The sequence below is a fragment of the Andrographis paniculata genome, unplaced genomic scaffold (genome assembly GCF_009805555.1).
Source record: "Andrographis paniculata isolate CXL003 unplaced genomic scaffold, ASM980555v1 Contig78END, whole genome shotgun sequence".
In the NCBI taxonomy this organism is placed as follows: Eukaryota; Viridiplantae; Streptophyta; class Magnoliopsida; order Lamiales; family Acanthaceae; genus Andrographis; species Andrographis paniculata.
Genome location: NW_026137615.1, coordinates 291,777 through 315,273, shown reverse-complemented (window position 1 = coordinate 315,273; position 23,497 = coordinate 291,777). Strand labels below are relative to the sequence as shown.

Below are 23,497 nucleotides of genomic sequence, written 5' to 3'. Positions count from 1 at the left end.
TTGAATGTGATGGACTTAATAGGGAATAGTAGGCCACAATTTAGGGTTAGTTTAACTATATAAGATAATCTAAAAATAATCAAAATTTAAATATGATTAATTAATTAATTAAACTAACATTCTCCCACTTGACCCACTCAAACCATCACAAACATAACCAGAAATTTTATATATGAATCATGGCGGTAGGTCTTCTATAAAAAAAATGTTACCTTTTATGTATTACGATATGTCAAGCATCTCAAACTAAATTCACAACTCAATGAATAATTCTTATATTTATTCTGGGTTAAACTTAAGCGATTTTTCTCAATAATAAACAAATATGTGCACAATAACGCGAGAAAACACTAAACTAAATAAGAGTCTCAAATAACAATATTAGCAAATAAACTACATTGTAGAATTAAGTCTCATACTTGCTACGTGATCCCTGAAATTCTTTAATAGCATGCCTTTAGTCAAGGGATTAACAACCATTAACTCTGTACTAACGTGTTCAATGACCACTTTATTTTCCTTGACACGTTCTTTTAAGGCTAAATACTTCATGTCGATGTGTTTACTTCGACTCTCACTCTTATTGTTTTTAGCCATAAACACCGCAACAAAGTTGTCACACTACAACTTAATCGGTCTAGAAATAGAGTCAACGACTTTAAGCTCGGATATGAAAATCTTCAACCATACACCATGCAAGCTAGCCTCGAAACATGAAACAAACTCAGCCTCCATATTGGAAGTAGCAGTGATAGATTGCTTCGCACTTCTCCAAGAGACAGCTCCACCAGCCAACATGAATACATAACCCGATATGGATTTCCGAGTGTCAATGCAGCCAGCGTAGTCCGAATCGGAGTAGCCAATCATTTTCAAGACATCAATTTTTCTATACATGAGCATGAAATCCTTTGTACCTTGAAGGTACCTCATCACTTTCTTTGCAGCTATCCAGTGGTCAACACCCGGATTACTCTGATATCTCCTTAATACTTCAATAGCATATGATATGTAAGGCCTGGTGCAAACCTGAACATACATAAAACTTCCGACGGCTGAAGCATAAGGGATATTTCTCATGCGTTCTCTTTCAAAGTCATTTTCCGGACACTGACTCAAATCGAGTATATCATCCTTCACAATAGAAGCTACACTTGATGAACAATCTTTCATATTAAATCTTTCTAGAACTTTCTTGATATAGATTTCTTAAGACAAGCCCAAAATGCCTCAATTTCTATCTCTATAGATCTTAATGCCAATGACATAAGATGTATTTCCCATATCTTTCATATCAAAGTTCTTTGAGAGAATTTTTTCCACCTCATATAACATCCCTTTATCATTAGCCGCCAGCAAAATATCATCCACGTACAATACAAGGAAGCAAATACGACTCCCGCTAACCTTCTGGTATATATAGTGATCCATGACGTTTTCTTCAAAGCCGAATGAAGAAATAACATCATGAAATTTCAAATACCATTGGCGGGAGACTTGCTTCAATCCATATATGGATTTATTAAGCTTACAGACTAAATTTCCTCCACCACTAGAGGTAAATCCTTCAGGTTGTTTCATATAAACCTTTTCCTCTAGATCACCATTTACGAATTTTGTTTTCACGTCCATCTGATGTAACTCAAAATCAAACTGAGCTACAAATGCCATGACCACACGGAGGGAATCTTTCTTAGATACCAGAGAAAATGTGTCAGTTTAATCAATTCATTCCCTTTGAGTGAATCCTTTGGCGACAAGTCTTGCTCTATGACTTTCGATGTTGCCATTAAAGTCTCTTTTGGTTTTGGAAACCCATCTACATCCTATGGCTTTTACACCATCAAGCAACTCGACAAGAACCCAGACTTTGTTTGATGCCATAGAGTCCATCTCGTCTTTCATAGCATCGTGCCACAAATTGGATTCTTTAGAATTCATGGCTTGTGAAAACGTTTCAGGATCATTTTTTGGTTTTTATATTGTAATCCGATTCTTAAAGATACACCATAAAGTCATTAGAAATAGTTGGTTTTCTGACTCGGGTAGATCTTCTCAATGTTGTCTCATCAATATCATGAAGAACTTCCTGACCAACTGATTCAACATCAGGTTGTTCAGCATTTTCTTGATGTTCTTCATTAACAACTCGATCTACATGATCATTTTCAGCGACTTTTAGAGCTTCATTAGTTAATCGTCTAACACGCGTTTGAACTTGAGGAGTATCGAACACAATCAATCTATCACTCGATTTAGTAGGTCGATCTTTATAATGATATCTTTCAGAATGAGTATCTTGAAAATGATCACTCCCGCTAATCAAGTCATTCTCGAGAAATTCAGCATTTCTCGATTCCACAATTCTAGTGCTATGAGATGAACAATAGAATCTATATTCTTTGGACTTTACGACATATCCAATAAAATACCCACTAATAGTCCTCGGATCTAGCTTCTTTTCTTGTGGATTATAAATTCTCACCTCATACGGGCATCCCCAAACATGCATATGTCTGCAAACTCGGCTTCCAACCCTTGAATAACTCAGAAGGTGTCCTTGAGACAGCCTTGGTTGGTACCCGGTTCAATATATACGCAGCCGTCTTTAGTGCTTCAGTCCACAAGAACTGAGAAAGTTTCATATTACTCTTCATACTCTTCACCATGTCCATTAATGTTCGGTTTCTTTGTTTTGAAACACCATTCTGATCCAGAGAACTAGGCATAGTGTATTGGGCAACAATCTCATTCTCTTGAAGAAACCTCGCAAATGGACCGGCAGCTTGTCCATTTTCTATGTATCTACCGTTGTACTCACCACCTCTATCAGATCTGACAATTTTGATTTGCTTTCCACGTTGTTTCTCTACTTCAACCTTAAAAACTTTAAAGGCTTCTAAAGCTTCATCCTTAGAATTAAGTAAGTAGAGATACATGTACCGTGAATAATCGTCAATAAAGGTGATGAAGTATCTCGGACCACTTGTATCATTGTCTGGACAACAAATGTCTGTATGAATTATTTTCAAAAGATTCAAACTCCTTTATGCACCCTTTTTGGACTTGTTAGTTTTCTTGTCTTTAATGCAATTCACACAAGTCTCGAAATCTGCATAATCTAAGGTACTAAGTATCCCTTCATTCACTAATATCCTAATTCTCTCAATTGAGTTATGTCCCAATCGACGATGCCATAACATATATGATTTCTCATTCATAATACATTAAACTAGCCGTGACATGCAATGATTCGAAAGTAGTGTCGTTTTGCAATTTGATTGAATAAAGACCATCATTTATTTCACCACAACTAACGATTCTAGATTTAAAATTCAAAACAAAACTAGAATCCATGAAGTGAAACAAAAAACACAAAGATGATAGTCTCGATGTAGAAATTAAATTTTTGGAAAAACTAGGAACATAAAAAGTCTTTTCCAACATAAAAAAAAAACCACTACTAAGCACTAAACTGCACGTCCCAATAGCTTCCACAGGTGAACGCATCCGAATACAAAATCGTAACAAAAAGTCAGTATTATAATTATAAATAAATGATTTAAAAAATTATATAAAATTATTTTTAAAAAATAATTAAAAATTAATAAAGTTTTAAAAACGTTTTAACACTTTTCTAACATATTATATGTTAACACTTTCCTAACATACATATATTTTACCCAATACAAAATTCACCTTCTATTTCCATTTTCTCAAAATCAACTCCCGATCTGCAAGGAAGATCTAGCCGACATCCTTTGCTCTATCCGTCGCCGGTTTGAAGCTCGTCATTATTGACGGTGTGAATCTTCCTAAGCACGGTGTTGTTCTCACGAAATCGAGCGGTGAGTTAAAACCTAAGTATTCTATGGTGTAGCTATGAAAATCGATTTTTAGGTTTTGAGTGTTATGGGTTTTTGATAATCTTCTTGTTCACATATTTAATGGGTAAATAGTGAGTTTAGACAAATGTCACCTGAAGCTTTCCTTAACCACTGCTTGTCGTTTTGTCCATCCATAGGGTTGGGGTTTAGAACCTAGATTTGTGTTCAATTTGTGTTCGTGCCTTATTTGGGAAAAAAGACAATGAAGCAAAATAATTAATTTTTGAAGTTTTATTTGGATTTGCGTTTGGCGATGGATTTGGGTTTAACTGTGACCACTAATAATATTTAAATTTTCTTCATAATTTTTAATTTTTATGTTGTGGAAATACAGGGAAATTTCATTTGTACTACTTAGCTTTCTGGTCCAAATTCTTAATAATGGCGTCGAATATTGGTATGATGGATAGTGCGCATTTTGTGGGGAGAAATAAACTTCTTGCGTGGATTAATTCCAGGCTTCAGCTTAATTTGAAGAGGTAAAGAAAGAACTGCAGAGACTTTAAAATCGAATTCATTTTCTTACAGTAGTTGGGGCTTTTTCTGTGATTTTATTTTTAGTTTATTTGACTGAATTTTTTATTGTCTGATGCTTTTTGATGTGGAAGGAATGTGGTGATCTTAGATTCTGATGTGGTTGTTGATTCATTTATGAATTTTGTTTTGATTTGCATTGAAATTGTTTGATTCCATATTGTTCTATATGTATACCTTTTTCTTTTATTCATTCTTTTGACCATTAGGAGTTAGTTACATATATGTTGCTTTTAATCTTATATTGAAATCAATTCTATTCATCAAAGATTTGGCTATCTTAGATAGAATTTGTTAGAAGTTTGAAAATTTGGAAACTTTTTATATTTAATGTGATGTTTTGTGAAAAGAGATAGCATTTCATAGAGACAAAGTTAGGTTGCTGGCCATATTTTGACAGCCTTTGTATCTTGCAATAACCATAGAAGAACTATGATTGTGATTATGTTTTCATTCATCTAGAGGCTTAAGGAAAAATCAGATGAGAAAACCGATTCCATATTGCTTAGGCGGTGTACTATTTACGCATATGTTAATGGTGATCTCACATTGTGCCATAACACATTTTCAGTAGCAGCAAAAAAGATTTGCATTCTAAGTATTTACAGAGTTGCTAGAATTGAGGAATACTAATTATTTCTTTATTTATTTTGGTGGGGTGATTTAATTAAGTAAGATAAATTATTGATGTGAGACAACACACTGATTGTAAAGTTTGTATTCTTGTCTTGGGAATGGGAGAGAGACAGCTCTTATTCCATTTCCATATTCTTACTACACTAGGAGTAAGGGACTATACAAAATAATTGTAGTAGTAAGAAAGTAGGAGTTAAAAAATTCAATAGTTCTTCACCAATTAGAAATAAAATTAGAATCAAAATAGATGATAGATGGTACATAAATGTCAACTCGCAATAGGGACACCAACATGCTTGCCTTATGCTGTTGCTTTTACTGTTACAATGTAATCTCACAACTCACCTATATTCATACCGTACAACTTTCAAATTTGTATTTAATTTTCATTTGCTTTTACATTTCAAGTGACTAATGTCTTTCGTTTCTTGTGCTTTTTCAATGGCAGCAAACTCTAAAAGAGCTACATTTTTTTTCATGATAAGACCATTGTTGATGAGGACATATACGAGCCTTTTCCTAAGGCAATGATCTTCATTCACTTATTGTTGCATGTTATATCTATTGTTGTTCATTCAAGCCTCTTAGATGTACTTTCCCAAATCAGCAAACTATATCAAGGCCACAAATTATCGATTACAGACAACAAATAAATATTGTAAACATGTTTGAATTATTATAGCTGATATGCATTCAACTTGCATTTCAATATCTCAAAATTCTAAGTAATTTCGTACATTTAAGGATGAACAGAAAATTGGCATTTTTTTTGTGTGTTAAGGTTGTTTTTCTTTCATATAATAACAACTGCATGCTCATCCTTTTTACTCTGCAGGTTGCTCTCTGAAGGTAATTGCTTTATACAAGAGAAGAGCTGTAAAATACTGTCTTTTTTATAGTGAGGTATGCAGCTTTCATTTTCTTTGCTCTTGATATATTGATCCCAATATATTGATCTCAACTGCTATAAACATTTATTAGGTTATTTGTAAATGCATAATATTATTCTATGCTTTTATTTTATTTTAGTGGTAATATTATTTCTACTAGAAGTTGATTTTATTTTGGCATTACATGAAACTACGCTACTGTGTTCTTTAGAAAGAACAGAAACCACAATTGATTAAACGTAAAGTATTATGAATTGAAGGTGTAGGTTTGGTTAATATTGTTATGTATTTGAATGCAATCTATGAAGTAGTGACGTATAGTCGAATTTTGCTATTTTGTCATTTGGTTTGGACATAAAATTCAGAGTTGTTCTTTGATTGATCATTTTTTGGAACTTGTGATCTTCAAAGTTTAATATGAAGGCTGATAGGTTGATGAAGACATAGCCGCCATTTTTATTTTATTTTATTGAGGTAAATAGAAATTACTATGGATTGCATAATAGCAAATACATGCTTGAAAATACACAACTTTAATTAATATATATATGTGCGTGTGTGTGTATTTTTGTGTGTTTGATGTTCAGTGAGATCATTAAAGGAAGAGTTGCAATTACTTCAGGAACTTGGATCTTATGTTGGTGAAGTTGTCAAAGTTATGGGGAAATCAAAGGTTCTGGTGAAGGTATATTTTGCATTTGAATAAAATTATTTCTATTTACTGAAAATTTTCTGCTTGTGACATTGATATCTTAATACTTGTTTTGTGTGTGTGTGTGTGTTTTAAGTCTAGATAAGTTTTGATTGTGGAAATTTCAAATTCTCGTATGCTTAGGTACACCTGGAGGGGAAGTATTAATCTATTTAGGATAGCCCCTCTAGCTTTTGACTGCTTGGTTGTCTAATTGATCTATTTCTTACCCTTGTACTATTAGATTCAGTTCAATCGTTGAAATTTTTTTGGTTTCATAAAATATATAGATAGTAGCATTTTTTTTTCAATAAGAATATGATTATTGAAATTAATTAATCTTCAAAATTTCTATTCAGTGTTTTCTCTAGTACCTTAATATCAAATGATACATTGGTAGCAATTTTTTTTTTTTTGGAGCTATCTACATATATGTCTTAATCATGGTTGCCAACAAAATAAATATCAATCAAAATGAAATGTGATTTTCTTTTGGTTTGGTCTCACCATATTTATAGATTTATATATGCATATTCATCCCACTTCAAAGTGTAGAGGAGAATTGCAAGTGGTGATGAGTTTCTTTCTTTCTACTGTTATACACAAAAGTAATATAAATATTATCAATATCTATCTATCTATCCAATGTCAAAGCTAGGTTGGGGTTGAACTAACTTATTGAATCGAATCATCACCCAACCGCTAGTCTTGGTCCTATCAACGAGAAAACCTTTGTAATCCACAACATCTGCCACTGTCAAACTTATCTATGCTGCATCACCTACTGTCTGCAATATTTATACATATATTGTTAGATAAGGTTGTCCTAATGAATAAGTTATTTCAAGAATATATATTATGATGATGGTGTATTTTAAGGGTTAGTTAACTACTAACCATAGAGGTAGGTTTTCTGCTTCTTGCTTGCTTTGATGTGTGTAATAGATTTTGGTTTCTTTGGGTTAGGCTCAGTTCAAGTTAAGTGGGAAAGAGATGATGAAGAGAGAAAGATAGAACAGTTTTAGTCGCAGGCTGGTTCAGTACATATTATTGTTGGAGGTTGTTGTCTACTTGATTATATTATATTAATATAGTCGTAATTATGTAACTACTAGATTTTTAATTGCCTCAAGTTAGTCTAAATTAGCATGTTGCCATTAATTTGTTAAATTGCAATTTTGTTACAGCAATATTGATTATCTTTGTTGTTGTTGTTTGTTTAAATTATTTTACGATAAATGCTCAATGATTAATTATTTTGCTAGATAGATTAGTCTTGTTTTTATTTATATTAGTATAGGGCTGTTCGTGGATATTTATTTTATTATTTGGCGTAACATAATAGTGGTGATAGTTTACAGTACTAGAATAATAACTTTTGCTCCTGGCTACTTTAGTTTAAATTTTGATCAAACCTGTTGTTTGGCTTAGTAGAAAAAACTAAAGACTCAAGAGAGGGAGAAAATTAACATCATATGATTGTGGTGGTTTATAAATGTTGGTTTATCGGTGTTAGGAGAGTTGTTTCGTAGTTTATTGTTGTGTAGTTTATCTTCCTAATGTTTGGTGTTCAGACTTCTTGACTAGTGCTTTCGGTTGTAGACATTGCTATATTCATATTTAAGATACTGTCCATAGATCAAATTGAATGATAACTTTAATTTTATTATGAAGTTTCCATACTACTATTTTCTTGATATATTTATATATTTTATTATATTCATTCATGTGGTTTAGAAATATCATATTTCCTAATATTAGCTTTGGTTTTACATTTTTATATAGGTGATACCCTAACCATTGTTAAGGCATTTGTTATCACTGTTACGGTCCGGAGACCGTACTTATTCTCCCAAGTAATGCCAGAGTGGAATGCTCGATGAGGTACTCGACGGAGAAAACATCAAGTGGACTTACAAGGTTGTACAAATTTTTTTTAAAAATGTTTATTCTTTTGGGAATTAAATTACTTTAGTTGCTGATATAATTCTTATATATCATTGGAAACACATTGCAGTTGGTTGGCTGCCTCTGATTGCTTCATCTGTGATTTTGCACTCGATGAGCTTGGTCGTTCATAGTTGTACTTTTTAGTCGACCTTAGGATTGTACTGCAGTTTGATACATATTTATTTATTCACGTATTACTTTTGGATTTGGGGATCAAGTGTTAGCAAGTTGTTAGTTGGTTGTTATGGTGTATGGCATGGTGAGTTTTGAAGATGTTTTAAAGTACTATTAACGTCTAGTTTTCTATTTTTGACACGAATATGAATGTTGTTGGATTGATGTCATTGTGTAGATATGAACAAGGATTTCAGATTAATTATAATAATATTATATTTTAAATTATTTGTGATCCAAATTGATCAATAACAAATTTAACAATTGGATTTTATTCGTGGCGACAAAATCCTTATTTGAGACATGGACACCTTTTGTAGCGAATTTTTCGTTACGGACAATGGCCGGTACAAAAAGTGTTTTACGTTTGCATTACATTTGTACCGAATTTTTCGTTGCAAAAAAATTTCGTAACAAGCGGTTCTCTGACAGGACACTACCTTTGTAACGTAATTTTTTGTTACGGATGAAGATTGCAACAAAAAGTTGTCTAACAAGATTCTATATTTGTACTGCATTTTTTGTTTCGAAAATATGTCCTAACAAATAATTCTCTGACAGGATTTAACTTTTGTTTCGAATTTTTTGTTTCGGACATATGTTGTTCCAAAAACATGATCGATGCTTTTGTTACGTACAAAAAAACACAACAAATACAATAAACACGTGCTTATTTTGAGGGTTGACCGCCACTTATTTGTTACGGAATTTATTGCAACAAAGGCTTTTTGTACCGCGATTTTTCGTAGCGGTCAAAATCCGCAACAGAGTTGACACAAAAGGCTATTTTGCACAAAAATTGGGTTTTCGTTACGAATTTTTGACCGCTACAAAAAGCCAATTTTTTGGTTGTGTCACTAATATATCACTTAAGTCCAGTCAATCATTAATCTGACTTATCATTAATCACGTAATGATAAACCTATCATAGAGTTATTATTTGCCCAATTCATTTCTACTCATTGATTGATTAATGGGATTTGAGAAATTTGGAATTTATCATTAATCTCATTTTTTTTTATCTTATTAATAAAAAATTATTATTATTATTATTATTATTATTTATTTATTTATTTACTTATTTATTTATTTTATCAATTCTCGATGAATTCTAATTGTTCCTAACAATTAGTAGTGTGCTTAACCCTTTTTTTCAAATTATTCTGTAAGTCTAGGGTTTGTTCATTTTGTATTTTTGAAATGATGTATTTTTTATATTAGCTAAGAAAATTTATATTGATAATATAAAAAATAATATTTGATGAATTATTCACTTTTTATATAAAACTTTAATTTCAAAATTAATATTTAATAATTAATTTTTTTTATGTGTTTTTTTTTTTTAATTATGTACAGTACTGTATATATATATATATTTAAAAGTTGACATAAATATTTATTAAAATAATTGCATTCAAATATGTTTCCATAGTAATTTTCGCAGGTACACCATGTTTATATTATATAAAAGATATATTTATTTTTCTTTATAGAAATTCAAAGGCAATATCCGTAGTAACCCAGGGACCGGTGAGGCACTCCTTTTCGACTATGTTTTCGCTTTGAAACTCTAAACATGGAAGATAGTCCTGTAGTTGATTCTCGAAACATCCGGACATTGTCTGTTCTCATAAGATTATGGAAATGAGGAAAAAAAAAAAAACCTTTAACAGTGAGCTTTAATCCAATAATTAATTATTTGAACAGTTACTTAAAATTGATGTAGGTCGAAAAATATAAGTAAGAATGCACAAATGTTAGTAATCGTACAATAAAATAGATATTACCAAATGTATTATCAAGTGTGTAGTTTACATGTATTGATGTAACAAACATCCATTGTATGCACAATTGAATTAATAAGTTTGTATTTAAATTTATTAAATCTATAATGATTTACAAAATTGTTTCATAAGTTTTCTATATTTCTATTTTAAATTTATTAAATCTTAAAACACATCTTATTATCAAACTTAACATAATGTAAAAATAGAATAAAACTAAATAAATAAATAATTTTTTTCGACCATAAATATTATTTTCAATGCATATGTGAAGATATAAAACAAATGTAATAAAAACTATTATTACCTTGCAACCAGTACTGCAAAACCAAATATCTTCATCGCTTTTGGAAAGTTTTCTCCTACACTATCTACAAGCTTTGTTTTTTTCGACAAATGCACCGGATCCAGCGTGTGAAAGGGGATTGAGTGCTAAAACTAAGCTTTTTATTACATTTATAAACCTACAATATATATAGTAATTAGCACTGATAATAGTGAATAAATTATAATGTCTGAAATAATGAAATTACATATATTACATAATTTATTTCTAAAATAATTTAAATTTAAAGAATAATTTTGCTCAGGCAGGCCAAACCGGCTAGAATTAGCTTAGACCCTTCATTTGATCCAGACCTACTTGTGCCTAGCCTTAGATAAAATCAAAACAGTTCTAAACTAGACAAAGATATTAATAGGCTAAGTTGGCTTGTCCCTTGGACCAAATTATGTTCGTTATCTTGGGTTATATAATTTTGTATAAAGAAGTTATACTAAAGTAATAGTTTTTAAGAAATGAGACCGAATAAAATCAATAGTAAAACTTAGGATCGAGTCCAAATGCAAATTTATTATATTGTGTCCCGATAGAGTGAGATAGACCCACTTGATCCACGAGACAACTTGAAGTTCATCCAATATAAAACAAAATTTTATTTTTATTTTTAGATTTACATTTTATGAATTAGTATATATTCATACTAATTTATATACATCTAATATAAATCTGTCATAAAATAACTTATTTTTTTTTTAAGTTTCAATGTAATTAAAATTGTATTTTTTTGTAAGGTTTTTTTACCTTCATTTTCAACACTGTTTTTTTCCAACAAATATTGCATCCCATCATTAATTTGAATACCCCCATAAAAAAAATTTCAAAAAATTAAAATTAAACAACTCAATACACAAAAGAAACCTTATATACCTGAATTTTCGAACAATCAATCTGCCTTGTTTCATCCACACCAAGGACAGCGTTATAGACATGCTTGCGAATTGGCAGGACATCGTGTCCAGAGTCGGCAGGCTAAAGCATCGCATTCTATGCAATATCGGTTCAATTCATTTGTGTTTCCTTTTTGTATTGCACATTTTTCGAACAATAACAATGTTTTCTCCATAAGCCTTGAAAGCCACCTTGGCATGCCATTGCTGTGTTGTTGGACTATGTTGTTATCCTTCACAAAAAATCATTCAAATAAAATCATATAAAAGTGATAATATATATTTTAAAAAGTTTAAACGAAAAAATACTAAGATTTACATAACAATGTCACAATAAGGATTTCTATCGTACGGAAATATTATAAAATGTTCTTAATATATATAAAAAACATTTTGATCATTAAAGTAGGGATCGACGAAACATTTACACCATTGATAATATACAAAATAGTATAAAAACTAATTGTAATGTACCGACAAAATGTAATATACCTTAAAACTATCAATTTGTTATTCTGTTGTCTTTGGAAGCTTTCTTGTAATTTACTCAAAACCATATATTGATAAATCTTGAACAAAATTATACACAACATCATCATAACAGGAAAATTAGTACAAATTTAAATCATCAATTTTATTTAGTTAGATGGAAAAGTGCAAATTTGAATACATAGTAAAGTGAAAACAATACATACCTCTTGAATTGAAGAAACCATTTGAAGATATTATTTTAAGATACAAAATTTCTGAGAGTATTTTAGGGTAAAAATTCCTTTCAAAGTTGTAGTTTGAGTTTTCAATAGGGTTGTTCTGGTGTTTATATTTATTTTGTATTCAAATGAAAGTCACCTAAAATCAATAAGACAAGTGTCAAAATTAAATGGTATTGTATATTAAAATGACAGGTGCATTGGGAGTTGATGCTATTAATTTGTATTTATTTTTAACTTTATCCAAATTTTGTTATTTTTTAAAATTAATTATGTTTTTATTCAAAACTTATTCGATATTAACAAGAATTTTTTTTTTTTTTTTTTTTATTCAGTGATTTTGAAAATATTACATGGATTTCTTTTTTTTTTTTAAATTTAACATGCATAGATAAAATACTATCAAGTTGTGAGTAGAACAATGTGGGCTATTTAGCATTGGACCAACTTTTTTCAATCCATATTTTAAAATTAAAGGAACAGGAATGGATAAGAAATGAGTGAAAAAATAATAATAATAATAACATTTTGTTTAATGTAAGAAAATAAGGGGTAATAAAATACTTATAGGTACTAGGGGGTCAGCAAATCTTTATTAAACTTACGAGTTTTCATCATTCGACGTAGAACACCATAATGATAACTATGATCAAAAGGAGGAAAGGTTCAATTACAAGAAAGATTGGTTCACGTTGGTGGGGAGAGCAGTAGAAAGCAAAAACAGTTTCATTGTCGACTACTGATCTGATTTTGCCATTGTGACATAGACCTCTTTCTCTACTTTCACATTCCCAACGAATTGAATTTCATCAGCATTTTTAAATTAGGTGCATTATTGTAAGCCATCTCAGATATATTTCTGATTCTTCTTTCTTCCATTATCTTAACTGCATGCATCTAGTGTCTGCTTTTACCTTATTACTACATTTCCATGGTTTGAGGATGAAAGACATGAAAGTGATTCTTACAATTGCCCTATTATCTGTAGTGCTGTACCCATTTTTATTATTTACCGCATCTGGCGGGAACCATGTCGCCCTAAAAGCTTCTGAACAACGGTTTTAATGGTTTCTTCTCCTCTATTAATTCAGCACATCTAATGTCTACGTAAATTTTAGATTTCACTGGTAAATATTTTGTTGTGCCTTTGATACGATAATTGGAAATAGCAATTTCTAATTTAAAAGTGCTCCTATTTTTGTCCCAAAGGTGTTTCTAAGAAAAATACTTTTGGAGCTTAAAATTTTTTTTCGACTTTTGGTAATAATTAAATACAAACCAGTTAAAGAGAATTGTCGTCATACTTACCTTTTAAACATATGTTGTTTGGTGGAAGTACACAATGGAGAAAGAAATTTTGTAGTAATGTTACAAAAGATCTTAATACTGATATAGTTATTGAAAAGAATAGAAATTTTGTCATGTATATACCTATTTATACAAAATTAGGAGTTGTCAAAATTCGGTTATATATTATTAGGATTTTTTGCATTTTGAATTCTATAATTGATTTATGTCAGGAAGATAAAAAATCACACAAAATGTGAATTGCACGTAACCACGTTATGACAATTTAAGATATCGTAATGAGAATGATAACCTAGTATTTATACTCCATAGAAATAGTATGTTTCCTTGGGGATTTGGATTTTAGATCTTGGTTGTGAATAGTATAATCTTGAATTGAAATAGTTGATTGATGTAATATAAATAAGTGTCGATATGATGTGTTGTTTTTGGGGAAAATCGAGAAAATATAAATGGATATTGATCAAATCAACAAGGGTTACAAGTTGAAAAATATGTGATAAATGTGTTGGAAAAAATCCTGCCACAGCAGGACTTTGTCCGTTTTTTATTTAGTAGGTAGTGTAGGTTTATTTAAAATTCAGTTAATTTGATGCAAGCACTATAAATAGTAGGTCGTAGTTCATTTGTAAGTTAAGATTTTTCTGTAGAAATAATACAATGTAGTATTAGTCTATCTTCCCTCTATACATCCCTGAACACTAATATATATATACATACCTATATATATAAACTTCTTTCAATCAGATGTAATCAGAAGGAAAGACGCTGCTCGGATTTATCGTCGTCGTCAATCCTGGGAGGTCAAAACAACAAGGGCTGATGATGGAGATAATTAGAGGTCCGGGACGTCATTGAACCAAATGGAAGAAAGGGCTGTATATTTGAAAAGGCTCATGCAACAACAATTGATATTGCGTCAGGATTATGGGTGAGGTTGTTGGAAATAATCCTTCCATAGCACGACTTTGGTCCTCTTTTACCATGTTTTGTATTTACTATTTTCTTGTTCCTAAAGTCTTAGTAGTGTTGGTATTTATTTTTAGGAAATTCAGTTAATTTTGTTTAATTACGATAAATAATAGGCCTTAGTTCCTTTGTAAGTCAAGTTTTTTCAATTGTAATAATACCATAAAGTATTAGTCTTTATTCCGTCGAAACGTCCCATCAACATTAATATGTATATATATATATATATGTCAATGCATACCTATATACAGGGTCGTCTCGTACTTTTTTGGAACTCTGAGTAAAAATAAATTATAGTGTATTTTCAAAATAATATCACTGGTTAGCATCGATTGGTTGAAGCGTGACGGTCTGGGCATGATCGATTTGAGAAAAAAAAGATGAAAGAGAGGTTCGAAAAGTGAGAATGACTGAGAGAGGGTGAAAGAAAGAGAAGAGAGATGGTGATGCGAGTTTGGTCCAGGTGCGCACAGTGTAACAAAGTGTGAGGTAAAGAAGCGTAGACGATGATTGAACTTGAAAAAATGGGGTCTGGCATAGTTAGAAAAAGAGATAGAGATAGAAAAATATATATATTTTTAGAGTTTAAAATTTAATTTTAAAATTAAATTGGATAATTATTAAAAAAAATATAAAATGTAAATTAAAATTTAATTTTAAAATTTAAAATCTAATAATAATGGATAACATTTTAAAATATGTGCCTCTATTAATTAGGGGCCTGGATGGCTGGTCACCTTGTTCATGTTAAGAACCACCCCTGCCTATATATACACACTTCTTTCAGTCGGATGTAATCTAAAGGAAAGACGCTGCTCGGATCCAAGATTACTAACAAAATGAACCGACACACAAATAAAATATAAGAATCTAGCCGAATTGTGGAAACCCTCTTCCTTCTGAATGAAATACAGTCTGTGATGCTACATGTAAGGCCTCTAGAAACAAAATCGAAGTTCAATGGCATCAGAAAAGTAACTAAGCACCACAAAAATAAATAAATAAATAAAATTGCAAGTTGCTATGGAATAATTCTGTCAATTATGGTATATTTTCTGTTGCAACTTCCAGTTATGTGGGAATATATGTCCAAGTGAGAGTTGTCGAAAACAATGTGTCGGAAACTTCATGTAGAAAAATTCGTCTTAAATGATATGGATTAGTATCGATTGAAATTAAATTTGCCAATATTGAAATGTGTTTCTATGTATGTTGATGGAAATTAAACTTGTTCAAGAAGATTTCAAACAGCGCATTTATGGAGCAATATTTTTTGTCAAGCATTTACTGGTTTTTTTTATGTGACGGTTTATTTCCTGCAGTTATGGTAGACCCTTTGATAACTGCGTTTCCATTTATTTTATTGTTGTTTGTTGTCTCTAGAATTTTCCTTGCATTTCTATATATTCGTAGGAGTCTTGAAAATGGGAAAAATATAAGTAAATAGTTTCTCTTCAAATATATTGTGCACACACAGCACTAACCAAGCAATCCATACCATATTTGCTAAGTTATTTGTTTATCTTGCTTTTGTAATATCCAACAGTTGGTATCAGAGCCTAACGGCGAAAAACAACCCACAGACGGATATGGCATCCAGTAGTTCTCTTCCTGTGCCCAAGTTGATGAAAGATACTTACAGGATGTGAAGTATACTAATGGAGGGGTTGTTGGGATCTCTTGATGTATGGGATCTAGTTGAATCTGGGTATGCAGAAGCAAAAGGTGAAGAAATTAACTTGGAGAGACAGAGGAGTTGAAGAAAAGGGAGAAGAAGGCTTTGTTCACAATTTATTAAGGTGTTGATGAAACAGATTTCGAGTTGATATCCACTGCCAAGACATCGAAGGAGGCATGGGATAGATTAGAGAAAGCTTATGAAGGAATTGATAAAGTGAAGAAGATTCGATTGCAGTTCTTGACGACTCAGTTTGAGGCATTGAATCATGGTGAGACAAAAATTATTGCAAATTACTTCTCTCATGTTATAGCTATTGCGCATCAGATCCGAAGAAATGGAGCGGAACTAGAAGATGCTAAAATTAATCAAAAAATATTGAGGTCACTACATCCGAGGTATGATTTTGTAGCAGTAGCCATTCAAGAGTCCAAAAATGTGGAGGAGATGACGGTTGACGAGTTGTTGGGTTCCCTCCAAGCCTATGAGCACATGGTTTTGAGAAGAGGAGGTGATAGTTCTTTGGAACAAGCTCTCCAAACAAGTCTTACATTCAAGAAAATTGATGCATCCAGAGGGGGCACACAACGTGGAAGATTTCAGCCACAAAGAGGAAGAGGAGGACGAGCTGTGCATAGGCAAGCTTAGGAGACTAGACAGAATGACCAGAATTATGCTCAAGGAGAAAATCGAGGCCGAGGAAAATGGCAAGGACGTGGCCGTGGAAGAAACTTTGGATGGAGGTATGACAAATCTGAAATTCAATGTCATGCTTGCAAGAAATTTGGTCATTATGCTAGAGAGTGTCGACAGAACACTAATTTTGTAAAAAAAGAAGCAAATCTGGTTGACCAAGAAGAAACCAATGGTGGTCAAGCACTACTTATGGTGGCAAAAGGAGAACCGGAAAGTGTGCAGGAAAGTACATGGTTCCTTGACACTGGAGCATCGAATCACATATGTGAGAGAAAAGAGTTTTTCATAAAACTCGATGAAAGGCAGATGGGAAACATCACATTTGGAGATTTGTCAAAATGCTCAATTGAAGGAAAAAGAGATGCAGCCCTCGAATTGCAATCTGGAAGGCAGGTACTCATTTCAAATGTTTATTATGTGCCTAAACTTAAAAGCAATTTGCTTAGTATTGGGGAGTTGCTTGAGAAGGGGTATGATTCAAAATGAATAATCTGATGATGGGCCTACGTGATCAAAGCAATTAGATTGTTACAAATGTGAGAATGACAAGGAACAAGATGTTTCCTATGAAGCTAGTGGTAGCGAGCAATTCATACTGCCAAAAGGTAGCAATTCTAGACAGTAGTACTTTGTGGCATTTGCGGTATGGACATCTTAATTTTGGAGGACTGAAATCGCTCGGTAGCAAAAACATGGTGCTAGGATTGCCCAAAATTGAACCAGCCAGCAATCCGTGTGAAGTCACGGGAAAGCAGCAGAGACACAATTCAGCAAATATGGAGCAAAAGAAGCCACATCACGGCTCGAGTTGGTGCATTTCGATGTTTGTGGACCAATTACACCAACCTCATTTGGCGGAAACAGGTACTTCTTGACATTTACAGATAATTACAGTGGCAAAACATGGGTGTATATGATGAAGGAAATGAGTGAAGTGTTCACTAAATTCAAGGAGTTCAAGAACCTGGTGGAGAAACAGAGTGAGAAATACCTAAAACGCTTGAGGACAAATCATGGAGGAGAATACACCTCAAAAGAGTTTGACAGATTCTGCAAGGAGCATGGCATACAACATCAGCTGACTATGCCACAAACTCCGCAACAAAATGGAGTTTCTGAGAGGAAAAACAGAACATCATGAACATGGTTCGTTGCATGCTAAAAGAAAGAATGGTGGCAAAAGAGTTTTGGGGAGATGTTGTTGCTAGTGCAGCTTATTAAATAGGTTTCCAACGAAGAGAATTGGTGACATCATTCCAGAAGAAGCATGGAGTAAGAAGAAACCAAGTGTCGATCATCTTAGAATTTTTGGAAGCATTGCATATGCTAAGGTGCAGGAGGAGAAAAGAACAAAGCTTGAAGACAAAATCCAGAAATGTATTTTACTCGGCTATGGTGAAAATTGCAGAGGGTACAAGTTGTACAACCCAATTACCAAAAAGATTATTATGTCGAGAGATGTGACATTTGATGAAGAAGAATGCTGGGACTGGAACTACTACTAGCCGAGTGAGCAAAATTCAGTAATTGAACTTGTTGAGGAAGAAGCAGGAAATGACCGGGCAACAACACCCCACCATGGAGGAAGCGAATCTGATAGTGATGATTCCATGAGTCCATCACTAAGGAGAATGAGGAGTATTCAGGATTTGATTGCCAACACGGAGGTTGTTGAAGATAATATTGATGATGAATATAGCAATTTGTGTTTATTTGCTGGATTAGACCCATTAACATTTCAGGAAGCTACGAAAGATCCTAAGTGGCAGAAAGCTAGTGAGGAAGAAATTCAAGCAATTTAGAAAAACAAAACCTGGGAGCTTACTTCACTTCCAGAAGGTCACAAATCCATTGGAATCAAGTGGGTATATGATGACTCCAAATATGAGCATATTCTTAGCTTGTCAAAAATGTGTATTACTCGAATTTCTGCATAAAAACCATCATAATAACTTGTGAATGGCATACATTATTGATCTATATCACTTGGCATGATCCAGAGTTCGTTGTTGAGATTATTATTTTTTGCCCTTTTTAAGCGGTAGTCTGGTACCAAAAAAGCTAAGGCAGGTGCCGCAAGCGACAACCGCCTTCGCTGGCAAGCGCCCAGAATATCTTCTAAAACGACTAAGGCATGAGAGGCAAGCGGTAGCTTCCACCGCCCACAAGCGACAGTCTCTCCCGTTTGCAAGCGACAATCCAGACACCCACCGTTGCAGATCAACCCAGATTTCAACTAAGTGTTCCAACTGCAGCGGTACAGCCATTTCATTTCCATCCAGCAAGCGAGCATAGCTACTGTGATGCCCTCCAGCTCTCTGGCAAGCGAGGAAGATCTGAGCCCTTACAATTCAATGCAATCAAGGCGAGCGCACTGGGAGTTACGGCCAGCAACTGCTTCAACAGAATAACTACTAGTAACCGCCTAACTGCCCAGCGGTTGGAACCGCCCAACAACTGATTGCAACCGTCCCGTTTCACCTACTATAAATAGGGTCAGATATCTTTATGTACTCAAATCGATACTTCGATTTTTAGAGTACTCTAAAAATTACTTTCTGCAACCAGTCGTCTTCCTGTCTCCGAGAGCTCCAACCCTGTAAGGGAGTTCTCTACAGAAATGGCCGAGGGAGCAAGGGTTTTCCTCCTCCCTTGGCCAAGTCTTTACAGCTTTCTTAGATTAGATTACTGCTATATAGTTTACAGATTAGATTATAGCTTTCTTAGATTAGATTACTGCTATATAGTTTTTTTTTTTTTAAAAAAAGAAATTCCAGTGTTATGATTTCTTTATATTTCAGTTTATATAATTACATCATCTCCTTCTAACCATTTCCGTAGTATACATATATTTCTGATAACACACTCACAATATATATATATATTGTGCCTCTCGCTCATGTCCCGTTCACTCGGTAACCGCCATTCACCCACGCCCCGCTCATCTGGTCCCCAGTTCCGCTCATGTCCCGATCATCTGGTTACCGCTGGCACTTCACCTTCCATCCTCGTTTCGCTCGCTTCCGCTCACCTCATTTTTACCGCTTTATTTACTGCTTTCAATAGCCTAGATTTTGGATCCGCTTGCAGCGGATCCTTTCTCACATTTTCGTCGTTTTCTCAAAGATTTTCACCTGTGAAATTCATGAGTTAAAATCCTTGTGTTCGACCTGGAAACTCACCAGTAAAAAAAGTATAAATAATTGTGATAACTATTCAGGGTCTATAACTGCAAAATTACTATATCTGATCGCTTTCCTATAAAACTCTACTCACTTATTTTCGAATATAATTCCCTGTGGATTTGTATAAAAATTACTATAACAAATTTTAGTTATCATAATTTGGCGCCGTTGCCGGGAATTTTAAACTTATGAAATGTATTTTGGTTGATGATCTTTTGAAGCGCCATAATTTACTTTTAATTCTTTGTAATTTGCTATTTTTGTATTTTTACTAATTTCTGCTAACTTTTACTTTGGTGTGGTTGTCATTATGTAGGGGTCCGAAGCGTTTTCAGCGTCCCACAAGTCCTACTCCTTCCGCTCGATCACAGAGACATCTGTTTAGAGAGCAAGTGCGAGAATAACTTATGGCGAACCAAGGAAATGCCACCGCTCCTTCTACTATCGTCCCAGCTTTGCAGACTGCTGCTGGGACATCTTCAAACTCTGCCACATCTGCATCTTCGCAGGAGGTGCCGCTCCACGTCCCCACTGTGGAGTATTATGTATGTATTATATATGACATACATATATATGTAAATTAATATGATATATTATTTTAGATTATTTTAGATTTATTTTGAAATTTTATTATTTTTAAATAAATAATTAGCTTAATTTTAATTTGTATATATTAATATATAAGTATTTAATTTGTATATATTAGTATATAAGTATTTAATTTGTATATATTAATATGTAAGTATTATGTATGTATTATACATGACATACATATATCTGTAAATATGATATATTATATTAGATTATTTTAGATTTATTTTGAAATTTAAAATAAAATTATTGTAGTTGTAACGGAAATATACCGCAACAAAGGAATAGGTGTTGACCATACCAAAAATACCATTTGTTACGGTAATATCTGGAACAAAAAATAGCTTTTGTAGCAAGAAAATTGTAGCAACTAAAATTTCGCTACAAATGACCATTTTTTTGGTAGTGAAGATATGTTAAGGACGAAGATTCAATTGAAGAAGCATTGCCAAAATCCAGCTCGAAAACTTATCGAGCTAAGCGCAAAAATAAACCAACTTTGTGAAAAGTCGTGCCATAGGTGTCTATAACCAAGCTGGATGGTTTCACACACCCCACTCCAGTGCCATCTTCAGAACTCAAAACAAATCAGTCACTTCATATAAGTAGCATCTCAACTCATCTGGAGTGATTGTCGGATGACTCTGGTGAGAATGTACAAGAACGTCAAGCAAACTTCACTGCTTTGTTAAGAGAAGATAATATAGGAAGGGCTACTACATCAGGTTCACGGAGAAGACAGATTCGGAGAAATATGGCAAGTATTGTGCCGACGATCAGTAATTTAATTTTTTTTGTTATAAAAATGGCAGAAGTATATTTGATATGTAATTAAAAGCACCAAAAATATATATTCTAGTTCCGTCCTTCAACTATATTTAATATTTATGCAAAATTAAGCATAACAAATAATCTGATAATTCCTAATTCTATGTTTACCTTTTGCCACAGCCAAATTCGTGACTAATACCATTATTTGTTATAAAGATTTGATTGTTGATGTTTATTTGCTAAAATGTTCAATTTTCGGTCGTGTTTATCACTATGAATTATCACATTTTTTGGTAGTGATGTGTATTATTTTTCGATTTAATTTAAAATTGCAATATGTAGTGTTTGTGTTTGTAATAGTTCGTCTATTCATTATTATCAATTTCTATACTATCAAACTGATTTCATAAGAACTTGCATTTATTAAATTAATCTTCTATAATTACTATATTGTATAGGTGTATTATTATTATTATTATTATTATTATTATTATTCACTACCAGAAAATTGTATTTTGGCTTTGGAGAATTGTCTCGGATTATGAACTTCATCTGAGACTATTTTTTCAAAGCTCCGGAATTTGCTTCAAAATGATACCCGAAGAGTAAAACTCGTTGTTATTTTACTGGTCTCGGAAATTCTGAGGCAATTTTTGATAGCCTTTGTATTTCGGAGACCAAATCTGAAGCAGCAGGCATCATGGGCGCATGTGGTAATATTGGTAATTGTCCTGGAGTTGTTTCGGATTTTCCAAAGCAATTTTTAAATATTTACAAAAAAATTCAAAATAGGATCACCGAAGAAATATTCGGGCGACCCGACCCGGGATGCGGGATTCTCTCCAAAGCATATAATCGGCCATGAACTGCCAAAAAACTACAATTAGAAAGGAGCCGAATAATTAATGGAAATAACTCACATCAATAATAATACCGAACTACAATTATTCAAAGGCTAAAAACTGAAAATCAGAATCAAATAAAAAAGAAAGATTAAGTAAAGCAAACAAACAACATTCTCATGTTCTGTTCTGATTCTCAAACTAAGGTTAAATGGAGTGAATAGACTACTCAAATCAACGTGTCAACAATGCATGTGAATAGGGTGACCCCTGGGAAGTCTCCCTCGGTGCTTCCTTGGGTGCGCGTGATTAAGGACATAATGCGCTGGAAAGGACCGTGTTAACCTACGAGGCCAGTCACATTATCCTACCACACCAACTCAATTAGAAGTATTTTTGTTATTTCAAAATGAAAACATTCATTTTAATATACATTTTAATGATTAAATATAAGAGTAAGAAAGAGATACTAATATGAATCTATGTTACAGTGGTTCATGTTGCGAATCAAGATAAAAATTGCCACCAAACTAGGTTGTAAACAATGGAGACGAACAGAGCAAAGAGGAGAGGACGTGCAGTGCTTCTTTTTTGGATAAACTTCAAAGACCTTCATATTGTTCAATGGGAAACATCTCAATATATTGAAATTACATTCCAAGATAAATATGGAATAATTATTAATCAAATCCACCTTCTGAAACTGAATATAGTAATTAATAAATATAAAATATATCCTAATTATTTTTTAATCAAATCTTAACACTCCCCCTTGATTCGAAAGTGCAAACACCAAGCTTCGATCGGAAGTGAATATGCTTGTCTCGAGGAAGTGACTTGGTCATGATGTCAGCCACCTGCTCATGCGTACTGCAATACTTTAAAGTTACTAAATTCATTGACACAAGATCTCGAATAAAGTATACTTGAATATCTATGTGCTTTGTCCTTCCATGGTAGGTTGGATTCTT

The 23,497-nt window shown here is 32.9% G+C and overlaps 1 protein-coding gene and 2 long non-coding RNA genes across 4 annotated transcripts; 2 read left to right on the top strand and 1 right to left on the bottom strand.

The window, feature by feature from the left end:
* Positions 1-621: 621 nt before the first annotated feature.
* On the bottom strand, positions 622-1,173 carry LOC127239554 (secreted RxLR effector protein 161-like). The gene has a single exon (XM_051257757.1). The coding sequence runs from the start codon at positions 1,171-1,173 to the stop codon at positions 622-624; it is 552 nt and encodes a 183-aa protein (XP_051113714.1).
* A 2,550-nt stretch (positions 1,174-3,723) lies between these two features.
* LOC127239932 (uncharacterized) lies at positions 3,724-5,582 on the top strand. Its single transcript, XR_007836261.1, has 3 exons — positions 3,724-3,848; positions 4,222-4,366; positions 5,506-5,582. It is a non-coding gene; the product is annotated as an uncharacterized LOC127239932 (long non-coding RNA).
* A 308-nt stretch (positions 5,583-5,890) lies between these two features.
* On the top strand, positions 5,891-8,945 carry LOC127239931 (uncharacterized). 2 transcript variants are annotated; one of them, XR_007836259.1, is made up of 4 exons: positions 5,891-5,960; positions 6,570-6,632; positions 8,424-8,558; positions 8,656-8,945. It is a non-coding gene; the product is annotated as an uncharacterized LOC127239931 (long non-coding RNA). The 2 variants fall into 2 exon arrangements; XR_007836260.1 differs by lacking the exon at positions 5,891-5,960 and having other exon boundaries at positions 6,475-6,632.
* The last annotated feature ends 14,552 nt before the right edge of the window (positions 8,946-23,497 follow it).

Excerpts from the sequence above, each read along its gene's own strand:
- LOC127239554 (XM_051257757.1), bottom strand. The coding sequence starts at position 1,173 with ATGAAAGATTGTTCATCAAGTGTAGCTTCTATTGTGAAGGATGATATA.